This window comes from Carya illinoinensis, chromosome 1, assembly GCF_018687715.1.
Source record: "Carya illinoinensis cultivar Pawnee chromosome 1, C.illinoinensisPawnee_v1, whole genome shotgun sequence".
NCBI lineage: Eukaryota > Viridiplantae > Streptophyta > Magnoliopsida > Fagales > Juglandaceae > Carya > Carya illinoinensis.
Genome location: NC_056752.1, coordinates 50218962 through 50244471, shown reverse-complemented (window position 1 = coordinate 50244471; position 25510 = coordinate 50218962). Strand labels below are relative to the sequence as shown.

Genomic DNA, 25510 nt, shown 5'->3' with positions numbered 1-25510 from the left:
CTGGCCAGTATCCACTAAAATCTTTTATAATTCTTTTATCTAAATAATCTTATAATTTAAGAAGATATATTAAATCTATTTAATATTGAATTCCGAATTTCTCTAAGAAACATTGTCACATTTATTTCATATCTAATGGGTGTGGTGAGATGTTTCTCTAACCTTAAATATATGATGAAGCATCAACAAATAAGATCCTTTTAAAAAAAAAAAAAAAAAAATGTCATCAATATTAAAGCTGAGGTATAATATAGTATGTGACATTTCAATGGGGGCAGGGGGGAGCTAAAGACAAAACGGCATGACTCACTTAGAGGAATGCAAACTAAGCAAATATTCCATAAGCTGACACTTAAAGACATTCCCAAAGTATATATTATATTCTCATGCACTACTGTGCAGGATTACAAATTCCCTTTGTTTAATTTCATTCATACCTGGAAAGCACAGCTTTCTCTTTTGTTTTTTTGTTTATTTTGTTTGTAAAAGCTGAGAGCATGTTTTATGGCGACTAATATTAAAAATAAATTTATTTGAAAAATAAATTAAGAAATATGTATCGTTAAATGTTTTGTGCAAACAACAAATGATACAAAATGGTCTATGATTAGATAACAAGTGATGTGGTTTTTGTGTGGAAGTAGATTAGATTAGGGCTTGCTGGGATTTAGGACAAGTTTGCTAAGTCGGATGAGATACAGAATTATCATATCATTTCATCATTATAATTTTTTTACTTTTTTACATAAAATAAAATAAACAATTCAAAAATTTCAAATCTTAAAATGATAATAATATTAAAAAATAATATTTTTAATTTTCATGTAAAATCAAAGATTATCATCTCACTATTCAAACCAAATAATATTAAATATTTTTCCTAAAATTTATGATATTTCAAATTAGATAAGGTGTTTGTAGAGTCCCAAATTTATAAAAATAAATTTAAATTGACAAAGTTTTTAGGGTTCGATATGGATACAAAAATTCATTCAATTCATCTCATTTAATTCTTATAATTTTTTTAAAATTTTTTGTATAAAATATAATAAATAAACATATTATATTTTTATTTGTATACGAAGACACGTCATAAAGTTTCCAAAATTTGTTATAAAAAAATGGTGAGCGCCTCTACTCGACTGAGCTCGAAGTTTGAGCCAACAGACTTGATTCCCTTTGATTACGCTGCTAATTAGTAATTACTGCCAATTAAGCCACGAGAGTCTTACCCAGCCAAGTCAGGAACTGTAAGCCGAAGCCGATAAACAAGCTTGCGTGCAGACAAAGCAAGCGCACTCAGCGAAAGCATCATTTAGTTTTCAGCAGCAAATCAGGACCGTGAATTAATGGTTTGTCGGATCAAATCAAGACCGTCCCAAGTGTCCAGCAATACAATCAAAGCGTACATAGAAGTCGTCGCGTTAAGTTGCCGTAAACACGTGGCAGAACCCCGCATGAGTGCTACACGGACAATAGTGAGTGCCATAGTGACAGCTAGACTTATAAATAGATGGGATTGTGAAACTCATGTGTCACTACAGATTGTGGGTCCCACTTCACTGTCTTCTTCGATTACGTGTCTTCCCATCGGCATTTAGGAAATTTTTGACTTACCACTGTCATTAAGGGTCCCACGGATTATTGTAGATAGAGATTGACGGCCAAGATCATCTAGACGGGAGAGAATCCAGACCGTCAATCTGGAAAGGATCTTTGTGATGGCTCGAAATTCAAGATAGCCACCGTCCTCGTGAGAAAATTCAGCCACTAGGACTGGTCCACATTACTATTCAATGGATTCGATTCGCATAAAGAACACGTGGACGGCTGGCTGCAATTACTGGAATAATTGTACATCCAAAAAATAACAGTGTTGTACGGTGATGTATGCAATATTATATTACTGTTTAATTCATGCATTTATTTGGGTTGTCGCTGTTATCTCTCTTCCTTTTCTGTCGGGTCTCGACTTCAGCAAAAACCAAGCTAGCCTCCCGTGGTTTAGACCAGACAGTGTCCAGTAATTTCTTTTTCAATTTGTTATTATGTTTTTTATCCAAAATATGACGACATACTGATCTGTGCAGGGGGCAGCATTTAAAGAAAAAATATAATTGTAAATATAATTATACATTAATTTATATATTAATATGATGTGATTGATTAAAAAATAAATTTTATTAAAAATAATATTAATTTAAATTTTAAATATAAATAAATTAATATTAATACACAAATTAATACACAACTATATTTATATATAACAAAACTTCATCATAAAATTGGTTTGGGCCCAAGTTAAAAAATAATAATTTAGAGAGAGTTAAATACTAATTTTTATATAGTCTATTTTGTAAAAATACCTTTAAAATTTTAATTTATATATATATTTATGAAATTTTAAAAATTTGGAGGGTCAAAGCCCACAGTTCCTTAACACTTTCACCCCTGGATCTTTAAAGCCCAGCAACCAACTTGTGCCCCACCACTAGATTTTCAAGCCACCGATCATTCAGATGAGCAAAAAATTTCGACAAAAAGAACGGCATGTGAGTCACACATGTGGGTTAAAATGCACGTAAATTCCATGCACCACTATATAGGAAATCTTCTGTTGTAACCACACGTAGCGTTACTTAGATCTGGGCTCTTAATTTCTTTAAACCTGACTGTCAACTATACTTATAGGATGGTGTGTATCTCTCACGAGCTACCACAATTTATTTATTTTTATATTTTTTTATGCAAGACTGAAAATGCGTATCTACAATTTTTTAAATTGTAATTCGTCATTTTCATATTTATCTTTTTTATTTATTTTTATTTAATAAAAATAAAAAATAAAATAATCTTTTAGACATTTAGTCCATAAAATAAAAATCATCTTCTTCTCTAGAAGGTGAGGTTCTAGAAAATGGAGGATGAAATATTTGTTTTAGACAGAATGTTGTCTCTCATATGATTATGTGCAGAGAGTTATATAAATTAAGATTATATCAATAACAAATGAATTTGTGTATTGGAGGAACTCCAATTATAAGTGGGTGGTTTGTAATTGAATCAAGTTACAAATATAATTTTGTTTTCAGGAATGAATGTAGTCTATTTATTCAAAAAGAAAAAATTATGCATCTATTTATTACCTTATATTTATTTTAAAATTAAGATTTATACATACAATTTTATATACATAATTATACACGTTAACATGTCAGTTATTAAAATATTTTAAATTTTAAATTTTAATTAAAAAATTAATAAAATGAAATTAGCACTCAATACGTATAAAATAAATTTTGCTTATTTTGGATGAGGAATCCAATACTTTGAATTGTCAAAAAGAATGATTATCCGTGTTTTTTTAAAAAAATTTCTTTTATTTGGAAGAAGAAGAACAAGAGAGATTGTGACCTTTGATCCAATTGACATGGATTGACATGGATGCTAGATTTGAATCCTTAATTCGTCTCGATTGCTTAGAATCCTCCAAAAACGAGTTTTTGATGGGAGGTGATTTCGGCCTTCAGTGAGTTGTCGGTAGCTATTAAGTTATTTTTGGATTTTTTTTTTTTAAAGTTAAAAAATGAAATTGTGACCCAACTCTCCATGTGTAGTTCGAAGCCGAAGGGTGTCATCATCGCCAACCAACACTAATAATCTATGTAAATGTAAAGACAAACCTAGAATCCAAACATCGATTGCCATGATTCCATTTCATGGACAGACAGCACGCCCAAATGCAGGTGTTAACATACTCATTCCAACACCCCACTAGGCGTAAGCGTTAACCCCTCATCAAAACTATCATCATATTTACACCTCCACCAATCACAACACCAAAACAAACAACAGAGCAGAGAGCCATTAAACACAAAGGTCTGAGTTTTGTGTAGTTTAGTGGTGGGGTTGAGAGTAGACCCTGGGAAATGTCTTGTCTGTCTGTGTCCATCCCTCTTGCAAAGCGGCTTAGATGGCGTGTCTCTAATCTATCCCCAGCACTGGATTGATTTGTGGCTTTGGGTGTGTGTGTTTCTGCCTTCATGGATCCTTGTCCTTGGATCATTATTCAAATCGGCGGATGGAATTTCATGCTGCGGTATCCTACATCAACTAGACCTACTGGTTTCAAACTCCACGCCGACAATGAATTATTGTTGTCCTACCATTTTCACTTCATTTTTTTTAATTTTTATTTCAGGACCTTGTCGGTAAATCTTTCGACTTTAGCTGCATACAATTAAAAAAAACTCACTTATTTCTCTATTTTAGGCACAGAACACGAAGGTGTGCTCTAGTTCGTATACAAAAGTCATTCATTTCCACTATTTTACACCATTTGATTCTCCCACCAGCTTATTTCAGGCTGTAAAGCATGGAGACCTTTTATTCTTCACTGGCTTCATGTTGAAAACTGGAGGCGAGAGGTGCGTATTCTTGCCCTCTTTCCATCTTTTCTGATGCTACTTCCACGTCCAGCATATTCTTAATGCAAATTCTATTCGCTTCAATAATTTCAACTAAGTCAATGCATTCACATGGCTAACACTGTGATGTATTCGCCCAAGTGCCTCCATAAATTGCGCAACTTAATAAATTGGAGAGGGGGAGAAAAATATGGAACAATGAAACAAGCAGGTGTGAAAACAAAGTTCAGATTGTTCTGCCTAGGATTCCAGAGATGATGTCCTACTAGGTTTGAAGAGACGCTAAACTGATCCAGTTTGCTGAATTCCAAAACTCTTCCATCATAAAACTCATCCAGAACTTCCTTTATCTTTTATCCATCCAGTTAAATATCAACAGTTTGCCTCATTTGGATTTAAATGAGAACATTCATGGCAAAAATGTAAATTCATTTATTATTGTGTAAGCTATGTTTTGCTGACTCGTCAGTCTCATCTTTCAAGTCTGAAGAAAAAATGGTATGTATAAGCAGATTGATGCAGATCACCAAGTAAGAATCTTCCATAACTGAGCAACTAGGATGTTTACCCCTAAAGCATCCTCTCAAACATGATAACCAGTGAGCGTAAACCCCCTGCCCACAATCTCACCGCCATAAAACCTGGCGAGGCACTCAAGTCCAAACAGAACACCAATGCCAGCATTCTCTAACTTCATCTCCTGCCTGTTCTTCAATAGGTACTTGACATAATCTACTTCCTTCCAGAAGGACTCATAACGACCATGAATACTGTAGATATTAAGCAGGAAGATAAAGAATTTATGAATATAACACGAGCATAACAGTAGATAATGTTGCATGAACATTACAGGGGATGGGGTTACATAAATGCGCAGCATAATAACACTCAAAGACTGATAGGAAATATGACTTGTCTTGCATAATGTCCACTCCCATATTTATTATACTTTTACTCCAAAATTCTCCATACATATTGCCTTAAAACTACATTGTATTGTTAAGAAACAAAATAAAATACAAGATATCCACTTGAATTCGTGAAAAGATAAGATTTAACGGTTAAATACCAACCCTTGAAAATCCTAGATAGAGAGAGACTAGCTCATAAATTTGCTTTTCTGGTAATTGGTTAACTCCAAGTGTCAACTAATACACCGATGTGAAGTTGCCTTTCCTCCCATACCATCATAGCCCACAATCGAAGCTTCAAAAGTATTTCCCAAGCATGCCCACGTATGCGCTCAAATATTTTCAAGACTCCATTATATTATATTGATATAACGTCATGAGATGTAGACAGACTCTTGCTCATAGGAATAGACACAGACTCTCATTTTCGCTAGTTGCATGCCCTTTAATCCCCATCCTATTAAGCCTTCAACAAAAACAAATGTCCAACCGCCCCACCCCAAAAATTTACTCTCAGGACTAAACAGTATTTGAAACACAGGACCCATCAATTTTGTCTGAGATAAAAAATCTTAGGCCAACCGGGCACTTTAAGCTGCATAAGACCATAAATAAAAGAATGAAATGCCCTCTGCATAGCGTGTTGAAAACCATAACAGCATAGTATAGTGCATCTTTAATTTACTATATAACACCCCAAGTTATAGAATGTAAACTGATATGCATGTCCAAATAGCCGTACACCACTGCACATAAGAATTTTAGAATTGAGCACAAAATGCCCAGAGAAGAACCTGGCAAGACGAGTGTAAAACAATTCATTAGCTAGCGTTTGGCACTTCTCAATGGTGGGTGGCTCTTGGATATATTGCTTGTTCTGCTCCAATAACTGTTTGTAGCGAGCACCTCCATGTTTGGCCATGTACTGTGAAGCCTGAGCCAGCTTAGTTTGTAACTGAGTTAGCATTGACGCCATGGACACCCTGAACTAAACCTAGCAGTGCAAAACAAAGCATAAGAGTGAGAGAATTGTTGCATCTCAGCAAATAAGAAGTCCAATAAAATACCATTGGAAATGCAAATAACTCCATGAAATCCGTGCTTACATCTACATAACGTATGTGGAACATAAAAGTATGAAAACCATGAAATTTACTTCAAATCATAATCATTATAGCCAGAAAAAAGCATAGAGTTGCTCAATTACTTCATAATAGTCAACCATTGACCACGTAATGAGAATTCAGATCTGGGATTTGGCTTAACGAGCTTTTATGCATTTGCATAGCCAATTAACTATAGACATGTCAATACATTACGAGGAAATGAAATAGTAAAGACCCAATTGTCCCGTTACTCCCCTAATCATAATCATTCTTTTCCCTGATAAGTGAAGTCACACAAAATTCTGAAAGAAAACTTGGCCAACCTCTATAAGATAACAATTTCTATTACAAGGAAGCATTACAATGTAATCCTGCTGTGCTCTCTCTAGAAACGCTTGCCATAATACATCAATGCTAATGGTGACTTCAAAACAAATGGCTGCTATTATTACAATTCCAGAAATGTCTTCTGTGTCATCCACTATCACTAATCCAATAATAAATAATGAATATCTACTTCAATGCCATGTCAACTGAAATGATGTAAAAGATCTCCACCGGGCATTCATCCTCACCCTAACCATATCGTTTCAAGTAAAATAGCAAATTCTATCTCATAGCACAGAAAACTAAGGTGCGGTTTTGAGTTGAGATGAGTTGAGATGTATAAAATATTATTATTATTTTGAAATTTAAAAAAATTGAATTGTTTATTAGAATTTTTGTGAGAATTTAAAAAAATTATAACAATAAAATGAGATGAAATACTTCTTGCATCCAAATGAGACAAGATGCCCTGTTAAAGCGTTCGGACAGATTTTAACAGGTCACTCGTACACAGCTTAACCATATCATATAAAACTAACAGTGACTTTCACGGTCATCAAGCTGACAGTAATCACACCATTATAGTCCCGTGTCCCCAATCAAAGATCACACAATTCATACTACTATAAACGCACACTAACATCAAAATTCCAAAAATCCAATTCATTGCATTACTTCAATAGAAAATAGGTCTGTTTGGTTGCTAAGGAAGTGCAGGAAAACAAATCAAAATGGAGTCTGAGCTATCCGATTCTTCATTGTTTCATAACGCCAGAATAGAAGATCCTCATGTCAATGAACTGCAACCAACACAAATATTTTGCTGATGATTTTCTGAAGACAAAATAGAACAATCACAAGATACAAACGTTTTCTTTTTCCCAAAATTTTCTCTGGACTCGAGCGAGAGGAGTATTCGGACGCCTCTGATCAAAGTGTCCGAGAAAAATTAAGGAAAAAAATGAAAAAGCTATTAGTTTCACAGAAAAATAGAGAAAAACCTTGGGTAATTTCCTCTTATTTCGCAGAATTTAGGGTTTTGGGGAGTGAGACTGTGAGACCCTTCTCTACGAGAGCCGGTTAAAACTTAAAAGGAGAGGGCTTTGCCTTGTAAATTGTAATTCCTAGTTGTAAATAAATTTATTGCCGAATTTTATTCTTACATCATCTTCTCTATTTTATATTCGAGCTTCATTATTTATCATTTTTTACATTACATTTACATTTTTTTTTATTTTTTATTTTAATTTTATTAAATTAATTAAACTCTCCTATTCATCATCTTTATATTACTTATTTAATAAATAAAATTAAAAATTTAAAAAAATATATATACATATGACATGCGAGCAAGAATGATAAAAAAAATTTCTTCATTTTCTCCGGCTAGACTTCCTAGCCCCAACCGGTTTCTCGCTTCTTTTTTGGTCTTTTTTATTTTTAACTTTTTAATGTTTGAGATTAAGTACAGCCTCGTTGCTGGGAACTCTAAAACGTGTCCAAAATATGTAACTTGTATCAAAACCTGCAGATAGAGATTATACAAACTGATGTACCTCATTAAATCTATTTTATAATAAAAGTAATTTTATAATCTGATATACAATATCAAACTACATCAGTTTATAAATTTACTTTTGTATAATTCCTTTGTGACTAAAGTACTTTCCAAACCGACAGAAAATAAATATTGCCTTATACTCGAATTGAAAACTACATGAAATACTAGTAGACTAAAACATCCCCAATGAAATGTATACCATGACAAAGAATCAATCAAAAAATTGATGCACTGCAAGTTTTCAACATCTCTATCCCAGCACAGATTTCTGAGTAAAAGCTACATTTTATCTTATACCTAGTGCCATATATTGAACATTTTTCAGGGTTTTGTTGTAGGAGATCTACAATCATATTTTCTTTCTTGACTTCAACGCAACACAAATTTAGGACATAACTGCATCTTCCCTTTCAGAAAAAGATACTGAAAAAAAAAAAAAAAAAAAAGGACAAGGAAAAGCAAAGAAATTTTGGCAATTGTAGAAGGAGGTAAGGGAGGAAGTAAAAAGAGCTGCTGCCCACCCGGGAACAAAGTTAGGTTGCTTCCTCATGTATGCCGGCAGCCACTTCCGGAACTCGATACCAAAAGCACATGCAAAAGATTTTGTGGGGCACTTGAAATTTGAGAATTTGATGTGGCCTCCAAGTCACTGGTTGGCAGTAAAGGCAGAAAGCCTTTCCCAACAGCAACCCAAAATATCTAATCAAGCAAATACGTTCCTTCCCGAATCATCTTTATGCATAGTACATGTATAAGCTGTTTGCAGCAGCACAGGCAATCGAGTTTTCACTTGGGTGCCATGCTAGGTGCAGCAACTTTGTCGTAAAATCAAATGAATTTCCATTTGCATCTGCCCCAGGGCTTTCTGCTCCTGTTCCCAACAACAAATTTAAGTTTATGAGGGCAAGAAAAACTTCTCGGGAAAAACTTAAATGGCCAAAAATGAGAAAGTTGGCGAATAAAAAGAACAGAGAGCAATGGTGGTAACCTCGTCTGACAACCCTTGTTATACTACTGCTCAGGGATCTGGAAGGCCTTGCAGGGGTCTGTGCTTGGCGCCTAAACATCAAAGTTTATATTTACAGTTAGATAAACCATCCTACAAGCCATTCTGATCAATATCTTCTATCAGAATTACCTCATTGGGTTTTTGCTGGCTTCCAAAGTTGTTGCCTCAGTACTTCCTGAGGCACAACCAAACACACGAAATAGATTGCTGCAATATCATCAACAGGAATATGAGAAGCGTGCCAGAGAGCTCGAATAACAGTGAGATTACAAACAGAGATGTGGCATAAAAACACGGACCTATAAGAACCTGTTGCAACCCGTAATCCATCACCACTCAAACAACACTCGAATTTATCAAAGATCGAATCATTTTCATATAAATCACAGAGCTGGATTCATTCAAGAACAGGGTGATCAGCATACAGCAAACACAGCAGCACAAATCTTTTTTTTTTTTTTTTTTTTAATTGATACACAGCAGCACAAATCTTCGGTCCACCTTGTTAAAAAAGTACGGATCTCACCTTTGGTCTTAAATATTCGTGAACCTGGAAGGTCGAAACTGGACCCGAATCCATATTGATGTCCCATAACTGACAAACAAGTAAACGGTACTCGAGTTAGTAACCAAGGAACCAGAACAAAACAAAAACATCAAATCCTATAACAACATCATGATAAAACCGATTTTAATAACTACATTATGATAAAATTGTTGCTTACACAAATTGAAGAAAAAATTCTTTTAAAAAAAAGGGAGAAAAAAAAACTAATAGCAGGACAAAAAAGTCTTGAAAATAACAGTCAATTATGCTTCCGTTAACATAAACATCACAAGTAGCCATTCTAATTTTTCTGCACCATTATTTGCTATTGTAAATAGCAAAAGGTCAGACTTCGATGATGTGTTGAAGATAATGATTCCGTGTGTTTTCTTCTGGGAATATCTATGAAAGTTATTCCAATCATAACTCAACTAGAGGATTCTCTAACCGGTGAGATAAATAAGAACACTTTGCCTCAAACTTAAAACAACTAGATGAAAAAATTCAAGACTTCTCCCTGCCCTTCACTAAAGCAACAGGAAAAGAACTAGGAAGTTGGGAAAGCAACTCCAACCTTTGTTAAAGCACCTTGACCTTCTTATTGTCGTGGAACCTATAATCTCACAAATTGAAGTGGATTAATATTGTTGTGGAACCTACCATTTAGGTGTTTCTGAACTAATATTTTTGCAGGCCATGCTCTGTTGTGGAACCTACCACTTTGAAACATGTTGCTCTTTGTTGTCTCTTAAATTAAAGTATTAAACAATGTTAACCAAGTTCCTTTTTCTAAAAAAATTGGTGAGTTATACACCCTGGCCCCTGGACCCAAAATTTCCAACTCCACTTCTCACTTCTCAGTGTATCTCCTCGAAAGCATCAACAAGCCACCCCTTTTGGAGTGAACCTTGAATGCAACATCTTTTTACATGCTCTGTCCATGAATAATCTTATAGTGTTCATAAACAATGGGTCTTTGGACTAACATTTCTATGGAGCAAAGCCCTACTACATACTCATCATGCAAGTATCAGGTCTCCTATACACTTCTGGCACATCTCTAAGTATTGAGACTTTCTTCCTGTTACAGATCATATTCATGGCAATAATACCATTTCTGTATAGATCAATGAGTCTTTCATATATCAATTGGAGCCATATAAACCTGTCATGGAATGTTTTAAAAGAGCCAGATTCTTGTACCCATCCCGATTAAAAAAAAAAAAAAAACACCATGCCAATTATCTAAAAGTGGCATTACCACTTATCAATAATAGTGGTGTAACACTCAAAAAAAGCATGCCAATTATGAAACAAAATAAATAGCCAGTTTAGAAACCCAAACCTTTAGAGACATGTAATCACGACTAAGTATATATCTTCCATCCTTTCCAAATTTAATATCTGAGATTGAAGCAATTATCTCCGTGAAAAATGATCTAGAACCAGGTATTTCCAGTTCCTCAAACCTGTATCGAAAGGGCAGCACAGATGAGTCCAAGAAGGCTATTGGAAGCAGTTTTAACCCATATGCTGGGGGCCTAAAAAAGTGACGTTTCTTTGTCCTTTTACCCCATCTAACAATTTGAAAGCCAATCCAACTTCCATAGCAGCTGTACCATGACGCAATAGAATGAAAACAAGTTAAATGCTTACAATTTAGCATGAGAATCACATAAAGCTGATTGCCGCAAATCAATTAGACGGATTGAGCCTTTTGAACTACTGTATGCTAACATATTACAATGAGTAGGGTGGAATTCTGCTGATGTTATCACCTCTGCAAGAAAATTGACAAATGATTGATAAATAGTCATCTTTTGAGAAGTAACAAATGTTATCAATCCTTTTTATAAGTAACTAATAGTACCATCTAACAAAAGCTTACCGCTAATAACAGATAACAAACAATGAAGAAGGAAAACTATTATCACCTTTTTCCTAATAGATTTCTAGGCAAGGCACAAGTATTTACGAAAAGATATAGTGATCTTCCTACAGACTTCCTTTATATTGGAGGTGGCAAAACTTTCATCTTGTTTTTTTTTTTTTTCTTTTCTTTTTTTCAAGGATAAAATAGAAAATGGGAAAGTAAGAAATTAAACTAAAAAAAAAAAGGATAAGTCATTTGTATTAGTTTTTCATGTACTGCTTCTTGAATTGATCACAAAAGGATGGCTTATACAAAAACCAGGCTAGCAGTACAGGAAAATCCAATGCCTCACAGGTTTCAAGAAATGGCATACGAGGCAAGACACTCCCAAGTTTTCCCACAAATCTTCACATTTTCCTGCGACCACCCTATCTGATCCCAATTCTCCCACAAATTAAATGGCCAGATTGAGCCTTCCAAACAACCAAAGGCACATGCGAGGCCATATGCAAATGTTTATGTGGACACGTATACAAGCTCACAAAATAAATTTCAGCCCAGGATCATGCATCAGAAAGCATACATGAAAAGAAAACAAGCATAAGCTAAAACATTACATGGCTCCAGAGTATAAACTAGCACTAATATTCTCAATAAAACACCAAATACCAGATAAGAAACTTACCAGTCAGATCCTCCATGTTTGTAGGCTTGACATCCACAATATTGAAACTCTGGTTGCTAATTTCCAAGTTCCAAAGATTTATTCGAAGATCGTCCGCAGATATAAAAGTTTCACCGTCACTAGGGAAAAAGAGTGCGAGAGCAAAGTGATTAGTGAAAACTTTACTAAGCCATGCCAAAGTGCCAAGCATGATAATGAACCAGACATGACTGAGACATTTGCAAATCCTGATAATGTCTTGCATCTCCAAAAGTTAGCCTGGATGGTTTAGTGTTTGATAATATTGATCCCTTGAGTGCTCAATGGCTTGAATGGCCTTTTGAGAATGAAGTTGTTCATGTTGTAAGAGGGATGGTTAAGCATAACGCTCCTGGTCCGGATGGTTTCATCATGGCTTTCTTTCAAAATTGTTGGGACACTGGATGGGAGGATGTCATGAGGGTGTTTCATGCACTGCGCTCTTTTGGTAAGTTTGAAAAGAATCTAAATGCAACTTTTATTACACTTATTCCTAAGAGGGCCAGAGCTTCTGACGCGAAGGATTTTCATTCCATTAGTCTTGTCAATGGGTTTATAAAATCATCTCTAAAGTTTTGCCAACCGTTTGAGCACTGTTATGGAGAAGGTTGTTTTGAAATCTCATAATGCATTTGTTAAAGGGAGACAAATTCTTGATTTTGTTTTAATAGCTAATGAATGTTTGGACAATAGAATTAAATCGGGTGAACCAAATATTTTATGTAAGCTTGACATGGAGAAGGCTTATGATCATATCAATTAGGACGTTTTTCTTTATCTACGTGGGAGATGTGGCTTTAAGGGGAAGTGGTGTAATTGGATCAAGCATTGTGTTTCGATAGCACGGTTCTCAGTGTTGGTGAAGGGCTCCCCTATGGGTTTTTTTTAATAATTCGTGTGGATTGAGACAAGGGGATCTGCTGTCTCCCCTCCTTTTTGTCCTTATTATGGATGCTCTTAGCAAAATGTTGGAGGCTGCGGTTGATGGTGGTTTGTTGACAGGGTTCTTGGTAGGAGGGTCTTATGATGGTTTGATTAATTCTCGCCTTTTGTTTGCAAATGATACGTTACTTTTTTGTGACGTGAAACCAGGTCATGTGCAAACTTTAAGAGTGCTCTTGCTTTGTTTTGAGGTTGTGTTTGACCTTAAGATGAATCATGGTTGAGGCTGTGTTTGGCCTTAAGGTGAATTTTGGTAAATCTGAGATGGTCCCGGTAGGTCCAGTGAGGAATATGAGAAATTTGGCAAAAATTCTTGGTTTTCAGGTTTCTTCTCAGCCGATAAGATACCTTGGGCTCCCTTTGGAGGTTGCTTTTAAGGCAAGTGCGGCTTGGGATGGGGTGATTAAGAAGATAGAGAGAAGGCTGGCAGAATGGAAGAGGTTGTACTTGTCAAAAGGGGTAAGAATCACCTTAATCAAAAGCACTCTTTCTAATCACCATACTTTCTTTCATTGTTCCAGTACTAATTGGCGTGGCTAACCGGATTGAAAAGATGTTTTGAGATTTCTTGTGGGGAGGTATCGGGGACGAAGTCAAGTTTCATTTGGTTAGTTTGGACAAGATTTATACTCCATTGTTTTTTAGGAAATTTTATTAATAAGATTTATACTCCATTGTTGTGTCGAGCGTTGGGGGTTCGGAAGTTGACGACCATTAATAAAGCCCATCTGGGGAAGTGGTTATGGAGACATCATTAGGAAAGTGAGTCCTTGTGGAGGACTATGATTGATTCCAAATATGGGAGAGCTTTGGGTTTTTTTTTTTTTTTTGGGGGGGGGGGGGAGGTTGAAGGTGTGGGAAAAATATTAGGAGTGGTTGGGATGATTTTGCCAAACATGTTACTTTTGTGGTTGATGTTGGTGATGGTTCCAGGAATAGCTTTTGGCATGACGCTTGGTGTGATGGTAGGGCCCTAAGTGCTGTTTTTCCAGGTCTTTTTCGCATCACTCAGAATCAAGATGTTTCAGTGGCTGATGTTTTGGACTGCTCTAGTGGTTCACCTCAATGGAATGTACATTTTACCAGAGCACTAAATGATTGGGAAATGGATGTAATTTCTGATTTGTTTGGTTTGCTGTATGCTACAGATCTTGGCCAGGCTGAGACAGATAAAATGGTCTGGATTCATACCGGTAGTAAGAAGTTTACAGTTCATTCCATGTACAAGATGCTGTCTAGTCCGAATGTGGTACTTTTTTCCTGGGAAGTGTATTGGGAAGAGTAAGGTGCCTTCAAAGGTCACACTCTTTGGCTGGAGAACTGCTGTAGGAAAAATTCTGACCTTGGAAAATCTCAAGAAGCGTGGGTTAATTGATATGGATTGGTGTTACATGTGTAAAAAATGTGGAGAATCAATGGATCGTTTGTTACTTCATTGTGAGGTGGCAAGAGAGTTATGATATGAGGTGTTTAATAGGGTTGGACTGCTGTGGGTGAAGCCTAAGAGGGTGGTGGATCTTCTTGCTTGTTGGAGAGGTCTACGGGTAACTCTCAAATTGCCACTGTTTGGAATATGATCCTTTTATGTCTTGCATGGTGTATCTGGGTTGAGAGGAATGGTTGGTGTTTTGAAGATAATGACCTCTCAATGGACGAACATAGGTGTTTCTTCTTTAATAATTTATTTCTTTGGACTTCAGCCATTGTCTTTAACGGAACTAGTGTCCAAGATTTTTTTGTTTCTTTCTCTAGTTCCTAACTTGTAACTAGGTTTCAGTATTTGTATACTTCCTATGTACTTGGGCTATGCCTTTTTACTTGTCTTAATAAAATTTTCTTATTCATTAAAAATTACAAATGCAAGCAAGAATCAAAACAGAATCTTTGCACACAGTGAATGTTTGATGTAGTAAAGGGACGGAATAGGAAAGCAAATAAATCTTTCTTTTTATAAGTGGTAAGCAAATAAATCTTACATAAGGTATATCATACAAGGTCAGAAAATAATCCTTTTTAGCACTTTTTTTTTTTTTTTTAATAAATGATATATATATTTTTTTAGCACTTATATCTCAAAATTCTACAGCTTTCTCCACATACCAATCTGCTACTTATGCCTCATCCATATAAATTAACTTCATCAAACATACACAGTGTTAAATATAAAGAACCAAGGTTTATTGCAAAAGGTGGGAAAAGGCATAAAGTTTTAATCCTATTACAAGGTCAAAATTTAGAAACTGTGTTTGGTTGTTGAACCAAACTCAACTCGTCTCAAACCAATCATTGATGGAACCTACTACATTTTCAACTTCCCATTAAAAAGTTAAATTCATCTCGACCTACTTCCTACATTTTAACCTAAAAAGTTAAACTAATCTCAACCTAAAAAAGTTAAACCCATCTCAATAGAACCCACAAAATATAATTATTCACAAGTCAACTCAACTCAACATCCAAACGTAGAATAGAAGGTCCAAGATGGGCATGCACAAGTGACATCAACAGCAATTTTGGGAAACAAACAAAAACCAAACAGCAGGCAAGTATCATTAATGCCTCAAATGATTTTCAGATATTTGGCTACGGGTGAGAACGGTCCAGTCCGGGGGGGGTGATGGACTGAAATCATTTTCCTCATTTGCCCCAGACCGGACATCCCTTGGGTTATACATTACAGAATATAATAATACATTGATCTAAATATATATAGTTATAGACTTAATGCCAATATTATAACTAATAACTATACTAGTAGTAACTTATAAAAAAAAATATACTAGTAGTATTACTTATATACTATATGTTAGTGATAAATTGGTAATACTATATTAAATAATACTCTATGTAGTTATAGTGATTTTTTTTTTATAAGTAATAAGAGAATTTTATTCATACGAATGAAGTAAGCATAGCCCGTGTACACAGGCAGTATACAAAAGAAACGCCTAATTACATTCTAGCTAAAGAAAGAATGTAGTTATAGTGATTTAATACTAATATGTTAACTATACTAATACTATTATAAATTTATACATATTAACTCTTATAATATGTTAATATATATATTTTCTATCCGTGGGTGTCCGGGCCAGCTTGCGCACACCTCAACTAATCCTACGGGGCCCTAAAATTAACGGTCCAGTAAACCTCCAGTGGCCTTGAGGGGACTCGAACTGGTGACCATTGGGATGTTAATATATTAATATGCACTAGTACTAAATATTATAGTTATACATTAAAGAATATAATACTTATGTAATATTGTGATATATTAATAATTATTTATATAAATAATTTTTTTTATAGGTCCTGTCTGGGGTGAAAAACCCCGGGAACGAGGACCGGACCGAATGAATTCCTATAAAAATTGGAATGGTCCAATCTAGTCGGTTTCTCCAGTCCAGACCGGCCAAGTCTCACCCCTATATTTGGCAATGGACCTTAATAAGATCCCAAGTAGCAACCAACAATGCAAAAAGTTTGAAACTAGCATTAAAAAACACTAGCAGTAAAGAAATGGAAGCACCTGTTATTTGAAATAGAATTGATGTGATAATCATGAGCATGAGCGTATACCCTTCGACATCTAGCCGTGAGGCTGGTTTCATGGCTAGTTACCTACATATTACATAGATTAAGTATTAGTGCTGCACGGATCAGGACATAATTAATAAAAATGAACAAAATTAATGGAATCCAACAAAACTTTCTGTCCACTACCCAGCAGCAATCGATTTGCACAAATGGATGCAAACACGGACATGAAAACGACAATAACTTCAAAGCCTTGGGTGCTCAAGTGCAAGGACCAATTCATCCAATCACAACGATCAACATACTGTATACACTTTCCAGAGTGTTCTTAATTTTTTTTTTTTAATAAAAAATCCTAAATTATACACACATGCTTGTGTGTACATTTAAAATAATTCAGACAGACAAGGCAGAAAGTAAACATTTACAGAAACAAGATACAAATTTGACCAACAACATTTGCTTCATCCAAGGAGCTGTGCTCATAACACAAAAGCCCCCATATTCAATTTCAGGTGATTCGCAAATGCACTTAGCTAAGACGTGTGCTAAAGCCCATAGCTGACCCAACTGAAATCATTGCTCCTTGGAGGAAAGGCTTCAGGTGTGGTTAGCTGCACCAGACGTTGTTCTTTTTCTTTGGTTTATCTTTCATATTATTGAGAGCTTATGTAAGCTATAACCAAGTGAGAACTAGAATGATTCATAATGGTGTAATTTAAACCTATTTAAAGAATGTGTTCGTTGCACTTATCCAACCAAAAAATAATAATACACAGCGCAAGAAAATCAGTAACTTGGATCGAGAACAACTACCGTTGGTAAACGTAATGATGGAATGCCCCCTGGTGGGAATGAGAAGTCATTACTCAATCTGTCTGGGAATCCTCCATTTGCAAGATATGACTTAGGGTTAACTGAATTACTCGAACTAGCAACACTGCCATTTCCAACACCTTTTAAAGGGTCCAAATTCATATCAGAAATTTTCTTGATCTTCTTTTCTTGGACCTGCAATGGCAAACAAACAGTGGTGGTCAGATATGGCCACCAATAATTGTATCCAGAGAGGAAATAAATGAACGTGAAATTATTACCACCTGCCTTTTACAATTCCTCAATAATCAAAAACCCACAAGTCAGAACTAAAATACAGGATTCCCATAACACATTTACATGTATGTGCCAGCACCATAGTTCAATAACTTGAGCACCCATGTGGAATAAAACCCTTATGACCTCATTCCCTGCCCTTGGCTTATGGGGGGATAAGGAGATGCCACTTAGTATAGATAGAATTGGTTTGGTTTATATGCTTGTACTTAGTTATATTTGTGACATCGTTTTTTTTATTGGCACTAGGTGTCCGAGAATGAAATCCTGACTAATCTCGGGGGTGCACATGCCCTCTGCAAGAAGTTTTCCACAAGTGCACCTTAGATAATTCAAGGGTAAGTTCTCCCAGTCCAACGGCCTTAGAAATTGTTTGCACCCAAGAAGATTTGAACCTTAGACCTAGAGGGAGCATATCACCAAAACCAAGGCCTTTACCATTTGAGCCAACCCCTAGTGGTTTTGTGACATATAGTGGACATCTCTAATGCCCCACTTTGAAATAATCAATCGTGCATTGACATAACAACCTTCCATAAATAAATCTTGTAACCATCCAACAGCATCTTCAAAGCATGCGACATCCAACACCTATTCATTTGTCATAATATGCAACCAAGCATGCTTGTGCGATACATTTTTAGACAAAGCAAGCACCAAAATATGAAATTTGAACACAAAAAAATCATATCTCATGTCCTCTACACCGAAGATTATGAACCAATGTATCAGAGAGAATCAATTGAAAAAACGTAATAGAGAAAAAAAAAACTATTAAAAATAAATTAAAAATTCTGAACTCCGTCATCCTTCAATCAAAGCCCATAAGATTCACTTCAAAGAAAAAAATACTGAAATTTTTTCACATCTTACCGCTCACACAAATAAGCTAATAGACAAAATAGAAAGTTGACAATTCCAGGATATATTTTTTGCTAAAGCAACTAAGCAAGTAATTTTTTCTCTGTGGTTTTTAATAAGTAATGTAAGACCAAGTAATCTTGAGCCAATTAATTAACAAATTACACACTTGAAAAATAAAAAACACCCTCCTTTAAAAATAACTACAAATATTTTCTTACCTTCCAAAATTTAATTGTTTTGTCATTTGTAGAGAGAAGAAAAAGGGAACCATTGGCTGTTTGGCACCATCTAATTTTGTTGATTTTCTCCTCTATTTCCAAGCTCTTGAGATAGTCAAACTGGCACAAAGAAATGAACTCTTTTGATGCGTAAACAATACATATCCCAGCAAGCAATAATATAAAATGAAGTAGGGGTTTTTTTTTTCCAAAAAAGAAAAGAGTACCTCAGGTTCATGGCTCTGAAACTCGGTTTTGTAACGGAACTCAGGATGCCTACTAATTGGATAATCTATCCTCTCCAAATCTCTTCTGGAGCCAACATTCTTAAAATTCCAGTATACATGAAGTCAGACTGTTGCAACAAAGAAATAATCTATGTACTGTATCAATATTACATTTGGCAGACTATATATGCATAGAAAGCACATACATCTTTTGTATCAGTTCTCTCAAAGAGAACCACCCGACCCCCACGGTCACCAGTAGCAAGATGGTCACCAGTTCTGTCAAATTCGATTGCTGAAATGATATCAACTGTAGAAGGAAAAACAGAAACAAAGATTAGGAACCCCCATTCTCCCTGCACATGTTAATGAAAATTTAAATATAACATAAAGGGGTAAGGTAACAAAGATTACAAAGTTTCCAAAACTGTGTAAATATCTATACTAGAAATTGTGAAGAAAACCAAAAGTTAGTATAACTAACTGTTATCCCTTCTAATGTATTGTATATTTTCTTTCTCTACAAGTAAACAATTCTCCTGTATAGAAGCAGACAAATTTTGGAATTAATTTTCAAAAGTGTACCAAATAACCAGCAAGGACTGTACCAAACAACCAAATCAGACAACCCAGAATATATGTATGAATTAATCTGATGTTCAAGTTTTTTTAGCAATTGGTATCAAAGCAATTTTTGTCAATCTATTTCTTTTTCTTTTTCTTTTTTGGATATGTAGTCTCTCTGATTAACAATGCCAAACTAAAGCAAAGGTATGAGTTCAGAGTCTTTGTTCCATTCACAATAACGATGCACTAGGTTACAAAATATTAATGTGGGTCCAGATTCTTGGTTTTCTGCAATTTAATTTTAGAATAGGAAAAAAAAAATTTGATGAGTAATTTTAGAATAGAAAAAAATAGAATAATAAAAGTACAAAAGAATGGGATGACCTTTTCTGAATAATAAGAACTAGGTCACTTCACCAAGATTCTAATTGCGCTAGTCCAATGAATCTTCAATGAAATTTTCTGAAAGAACCAGCTGACTAAAGCAATACATGTTTCTCAATCACCAAAAGCACTAGACCCCGGTCGCAGAATTAGTAATTTGACCTCCTTTCCTCCTATTGTCCTTTGAACTATGCTCTCCCATATTCAACGTAGTGCTTGAGACACAAATAAGAATATTGCAATAACAATGCAGCTTGGTTTTCATAATGCGTGCTTAATTGCATGATGAAACTGGAAAATGTAGTTATCTTCAGCTACTAGATATAGCAAGGCTAATGATACAACTATTATCTATACTTAATATGAGACTTCTAAATGCTCTGGAACACTCACTTTGCACATGATTTAACGAACACAATAAATATAGTCCACGCTTGCAACCACTGCTGGTCAGATTTCACTTTCAATTGAAGTCACGGAATTATAATCATGCACTACAAGCTCAATGGCACTAATCAAGGAATGAACAGACAATGATTAAGATCCCGTCTATCGTGCATGCGATACCACACATTTGCAACTATAAACAACCAATTATGACCCCAAAAAAAGTGCATGCAACACAACCACCACCATAACTCAACCAATCTCACTTTGACACTCTCGACCTCCCAATTCGAGAATACCCAATGCAAACTCAATTATCACAATACCATCCAAACCTCACATGTACAACTGTCACCCTAATTCCACACCCAAAGCCCACTATTCCCCCCTCCCCCGGCGCCCAAAACAAAAAAAAAAACCCGACCTCATAACAATACGACATGTCTTCCGCGACCCACGTCACAAAACCACAATTCCTCGGCGACCCACGATCTAAAACGGATCTAAACTCAAAAAACAAACCCTAATCCCAAAACCTTATAGATATTATCGATGGGATCCAAAGAGGGGCATGGATAATTTCCGAAGACCACGATTGATATCGTCAGCGTTATTGTATTAATACCTTCCTGAACTTCTTCACCGGCCGTGCGTTCCCCAAATACCTGAGAGAATTTCCACTCCAGCGGTTGAGGCGGGCCTACCGGAGCTGCGACGACCTCATCGCCACCGTTCATTGCACCCGTAAATTAAAATCTAACGGCTCTAATCGAATCCGACCAATCCAATCACTGCATCGAAGATCGCTTACCCGGGTTCGCAAGGATCATAGCTTCAAAAACCCATCGAATAAAACAAAAATCTCACATATGTCCAGGTTTTTAATTCAACCATTGAAGCGCACGAACAAACCCAAAATTTATCTCTCTCTCTCTCTTTACTTTTCTCCCTCGCTCTCTCTCTATCTCTCTCTAGAAAGAGAAGATTGGGATTTTTGCGATTAAAATGTGACTTCAGCAGACCATTCTTTGGGCTTTGAAGGAACCAAAACACACACAACACGAACACCTTTGTCTCCCTCTCTCTGTCTTGTTTGCGCCCAATAATGGGCCTCTAAATTTATTTTTTTCCTTTTTCGGGTTCTGATAAAATTACTAAGGAAAGCGAAGGGTGGACACGTCAAGGGTCTGCCTGGCCGATTGGCAGCAGAAGTAGTGAGAAATATGTGATTTGATTGGTTGGTGAGGAATGCGGTGCTTCATCCGGATGAGGTTAACGATTGAACGTTAAGCTGAGTTAAATTGAATTAATATAAAAATTAAAAATTAAATAAAATATTATTTTAATAATATTTTTTAATATTATTATTTTAAAATTTAAAAATATTAAATTATTTATTATATTTTGAATTAAAATTTAAAAAAATTATAATAATTAAACAATATGAATTTGAGATCCAAACTGGCCAAGTTGCATAATTTCAAATCAATCATTTATGGTATTCATTGTTTTTTTAATTTTTTATAACAAAATTTAAACTCATCTTAATAATACTCACAAAATATTACTATTCACAATTCAACTTAAATTATTTTAACACTAAAGTTAGAGCTCGTTTGAATTCAAATATTATTTTATCTCATCTTATTATTATAATATTTTTAAATTTTCAACAAAGTGTAATAAACAATTTAATTTTTTCAAATTCTAAAATAATAATGATATTAAAAATTTAAATTCTAACAATATTTTATTTAACTTTTAACTTTTATCTAAAACCATATAATCTCATCTCATTATTCAAACTATTAGTTTAAGGAAGTTTGTACATTAAGTTGAGTTGAGATAAGATGGTTTTATACGAGAATTAAAAGTTAAATAAAATATTATTTTTTAATATTATTTTTATTTTAAAATTTAAACAAATATTATATTTTTTATTATATTTTATTTAAAAATTTAAAAAAATTATAATAATTATACGAGATGAAATGAATTAAGAGTGTTTAATTATCAAACCATCCCTAATTCTTAATAAATGATTGGAAAAGTTTGTAAGGAGTTTTGAGTGATTTGCCATTTGTGAAAGAAAGAGAGGATTGTTGATCGTCTTCTCATCTTCAGATTTAAAAATAAATAAATAAATAATAAGATAAATATTTCAACGACAAAAACTCTCATTAATATAAATTTATAAATTAAGATTATTTGATTATAAAATAAATTTATCATATTATATAAATTTGTGTAAATTTTAAATTTGTTATAAATTTTATGTGACAGTAACATTGTATAAATATATAATGCTATGTATGCTGGTATTGCTGCGGATATCATGACTAGACGAATTGATTAAAAATAAACAAATTGATAAGACTGTTTTTAGTGAGAAAAATAATATTTGTCAACAAAAAATTATAACGATATTTTAAATAATGTGGATCATACTTCGAATAAGAAGTTCGTATTCCTTATGCGGTCAACATTGATTCACGGAAAATGATACATCATTTCATATAAGAATAATAATAGTCTTGTAATTGGTTTACCACCAGTTCACAATTTAAATATAAACAAATTTTAAAAATAAATAAAATAATTTTGTAAATTGTTTTTTTATAATTTATAAATTATTTTTTTTTTATAATTTTGTAAAACAAAATACTGCTTAACTTTCTCGATCTTATTTTTTAAAATTACAGTTAGAATATTTTTAATTTTTTTATTTATTAATTATAAACTGATAAAATTGTAAAATAATTTTATTGTCTTGATTTTAAATCGGTAATCAACAAGTTGTCAAGTTGGAAGGGTATCATTGTCCTTCATACAATGATCATGTTTGATCCAATTGATGATTTTTTGATAAATCTCAAATTTTTGCATCGAAGTGGAAAATCTTGAAGAAAATAAGAGAATGGGACATGATATCATTTGAGTGTGAAAGGTAACTTGTCAAGAACGTGACCAATTAGTTTGATTGACGGAATAAAAAGGTATGTTAATAAAGCCAATGCGCCAAAGAAACGCAAATGAATCATGCTAATCTCGGACAAGGATAAACATTTATTAAAAAAATAATATTTATAATTTTAACGTGTTTAAATATTGTGTATTTTATTTGAAAAAAAGTAAATAAATATAAAAATTACGTAAAAAAATTATTTGTTAGTTGTAAATCTCAATTTTTTCAACTTGAGTGTGTTAAATTAGATTTACACATTCTAAAACTGTATCTAAAATTACTCTTTTTTTAAAATCGTAATTTTTAAAAATTAAAAATTATATTCATTATTCTCATACCACACACCACACATAATTTTTTTTCTCTTACTAAATATGTAGTGTATAAATGATGAGTAGATAAACTCAATTAATTTTAAAAAATTAAAATAAATAAATATAGCATGTGATATGTAGGAATGACGAGTAGCACAACTCTTAAAAAAATATAGAGTTGATCTATGTTAACCTGCTCATCTTGATGTGAATCGGGTTGAGAAGCGAAAGGACCATAATAGATAATACCATCCCAAAAACATAACCTTATTTTCTAGAAAAATGTCATTCTTCACCAATAAATTGATAATATGAGAAAAAGCGATTATATTCACAAAACATCAAATTTGTAAAGTATTTATGGTATGTTTGGAAACTATATTGTTTTTAGATTACTTCATTAATATTTACAAATTGTTTATGACTATTTCATTATTATTCACAAACTCTTTAATTAAAATTCATAAATTATATGAGATATTCTTAGTATGTAAACGGAATATTAAATTTTAATAAAATTTAGCAACTTATTTTTTATTTTTTTATAAAACTAAAAAAAATATATGAATCGGAAAAGTTAAAAAATATGTATTTGGAAAACGAAATATTCGGCTAACTTTATGGTAGGTTGGATTATACACCATAATAGAGAAGAAAGATAGCGTGATGAATATGAGCTATGAGCCAAACTAGAGAACATCCAATGCTTCCAAAATTGTAGTGTGATAGAGAAGTTTGTTTGCTAGTACTCCATGCTACTTATATCAAACAAATTACGAAAAATAACCCATTTTCCATGAAAAATAAAGTAGAATTAATAAAAATTGTTCAAAAAAGTCCACATAATTAGGTGAAGTGGCACTAGAACATCCACAAAAGCAGCTAAAAAATGATCAACTTCATGTGGGGTTTCATAGGAAAATCACATTGGATAAAGAGTACAGCCTCAACTAGCCCATGTACATATAGGAAAAAACACATAGATGGGAGACCCACCCCAACCTGCCCACACAGAAACAGAACAAAACTGATGCCCATCTCTCTGTATTCATGGAAGTTTAGGCCATATCAAAATGCATGTGTCCTCGGGCAAAGCCCCAAAATCAGTTGATGTCAAAAACCCAGAACCCATAACACAAGGCCTAACCCATTTAGCACTCGGCCACACAACCGAAGAACCCTTTTTTCTTAATAAGCAATATTCAAAATATGATTTATTACCCCAGAAGAGATATTTTTAATAGATACGTCTGTCAAATTATTCAGGCTAGGCTGAAAGAACCATCTTTTTAAGTGGGACGTGGCTATATAGCTAGATTCACACGTACTTGTTCGAGAACTGGTTGATGATGATCTGTATAAGATGTACGCAAAAAAATCCCAATTAGGGGAAACAGAGCGGCTCAATATAAATTAAAATTTAAGATGAAATTTAAATCAATTATTTATAATTATAATACAATAAAATATAAGTTATTATATATAATATTTTTAAAATCTTTAAATAAATTTGTTTAATATATATTTA

The 25510-nt window shown here is 34.0% G+C and overlaps 2 protein-coding genes across 7 annotated transcripts; both read right to left on the bottom strand.

The window, feature by feature from the left end:
• Positions 1-4723: 4723 nt before the first annotated feature.
• On the bottom strand, positions 4724-7992 carry LOC122281540. Of its 6 annotated transcripts, none has more exons than XM_043093140.1 (4): positions 7773-7992; positions 7447-7571; positions 6133-6326; positions 4724-5197 (listed from the first exon to the last, which is right to left on the bottom strand). In XM_043093140.1, exons 3-4 carry the CDS (start codon positions 6312-6314, stop codon positions 5011-5013), a joined length of 369 nt encoding a protein of 122 aa, XP_042949074.1. In that variant the 5' UTR covers positions 6315-6326; positions 7447-7571; positions 7773-7992; the 3' UTR covers positions 4724-5010. The 6 variants fall into 6 exon arrangements, with proteins under 6 accessions (XP_042949074.1, XP_042949050.1, XP_042949067.1 ...); XM_043093116.1 differs by having other exon boundaries at positions 6133-6332; positions 7773-7983; XM_043093133.1 differs by lacking the exon at positions 7773-7992 and adding an exon at positions 7641-7659 and having other exon boundaries at positions 6133-6332.
• Positions 7993-8500: 508 nt separating this feature from the next.
• Positions 8501-21802, bottom strand: LOC122281536 (serine/threonine protein phosphatase 2A 55 kDa regulatory subunit B beta isoform-like). The gene is made up of 14 exons (XM_043093103.1): positions 21329-21802; positions 19572-19675; positions 19366-19464; positions 19139-19258; positions 17760-17954; positions 16936-17027; positions 12447-12565; positions 11545-11668; positions 11234-11357; positions 9868-9936; positions 9641-9732; positions 9471-9548; positions 9321-9391; positions 8501-9203 (listed from the first exon to the last, which is right to left on the bottom strand). Exons 1-14 carry the CDS (start codon positions 21438-21440, stop codon positions 9067-9069), a joined length of 1536 nt encoding a protein of 511 aa, XP_042949037.1. The 5' UTR covers positions 21441-21802; the 3' UTR covers positions 8501-9066.
• Positions 21803-25510: the final 3708 nt, after the last annotated feature.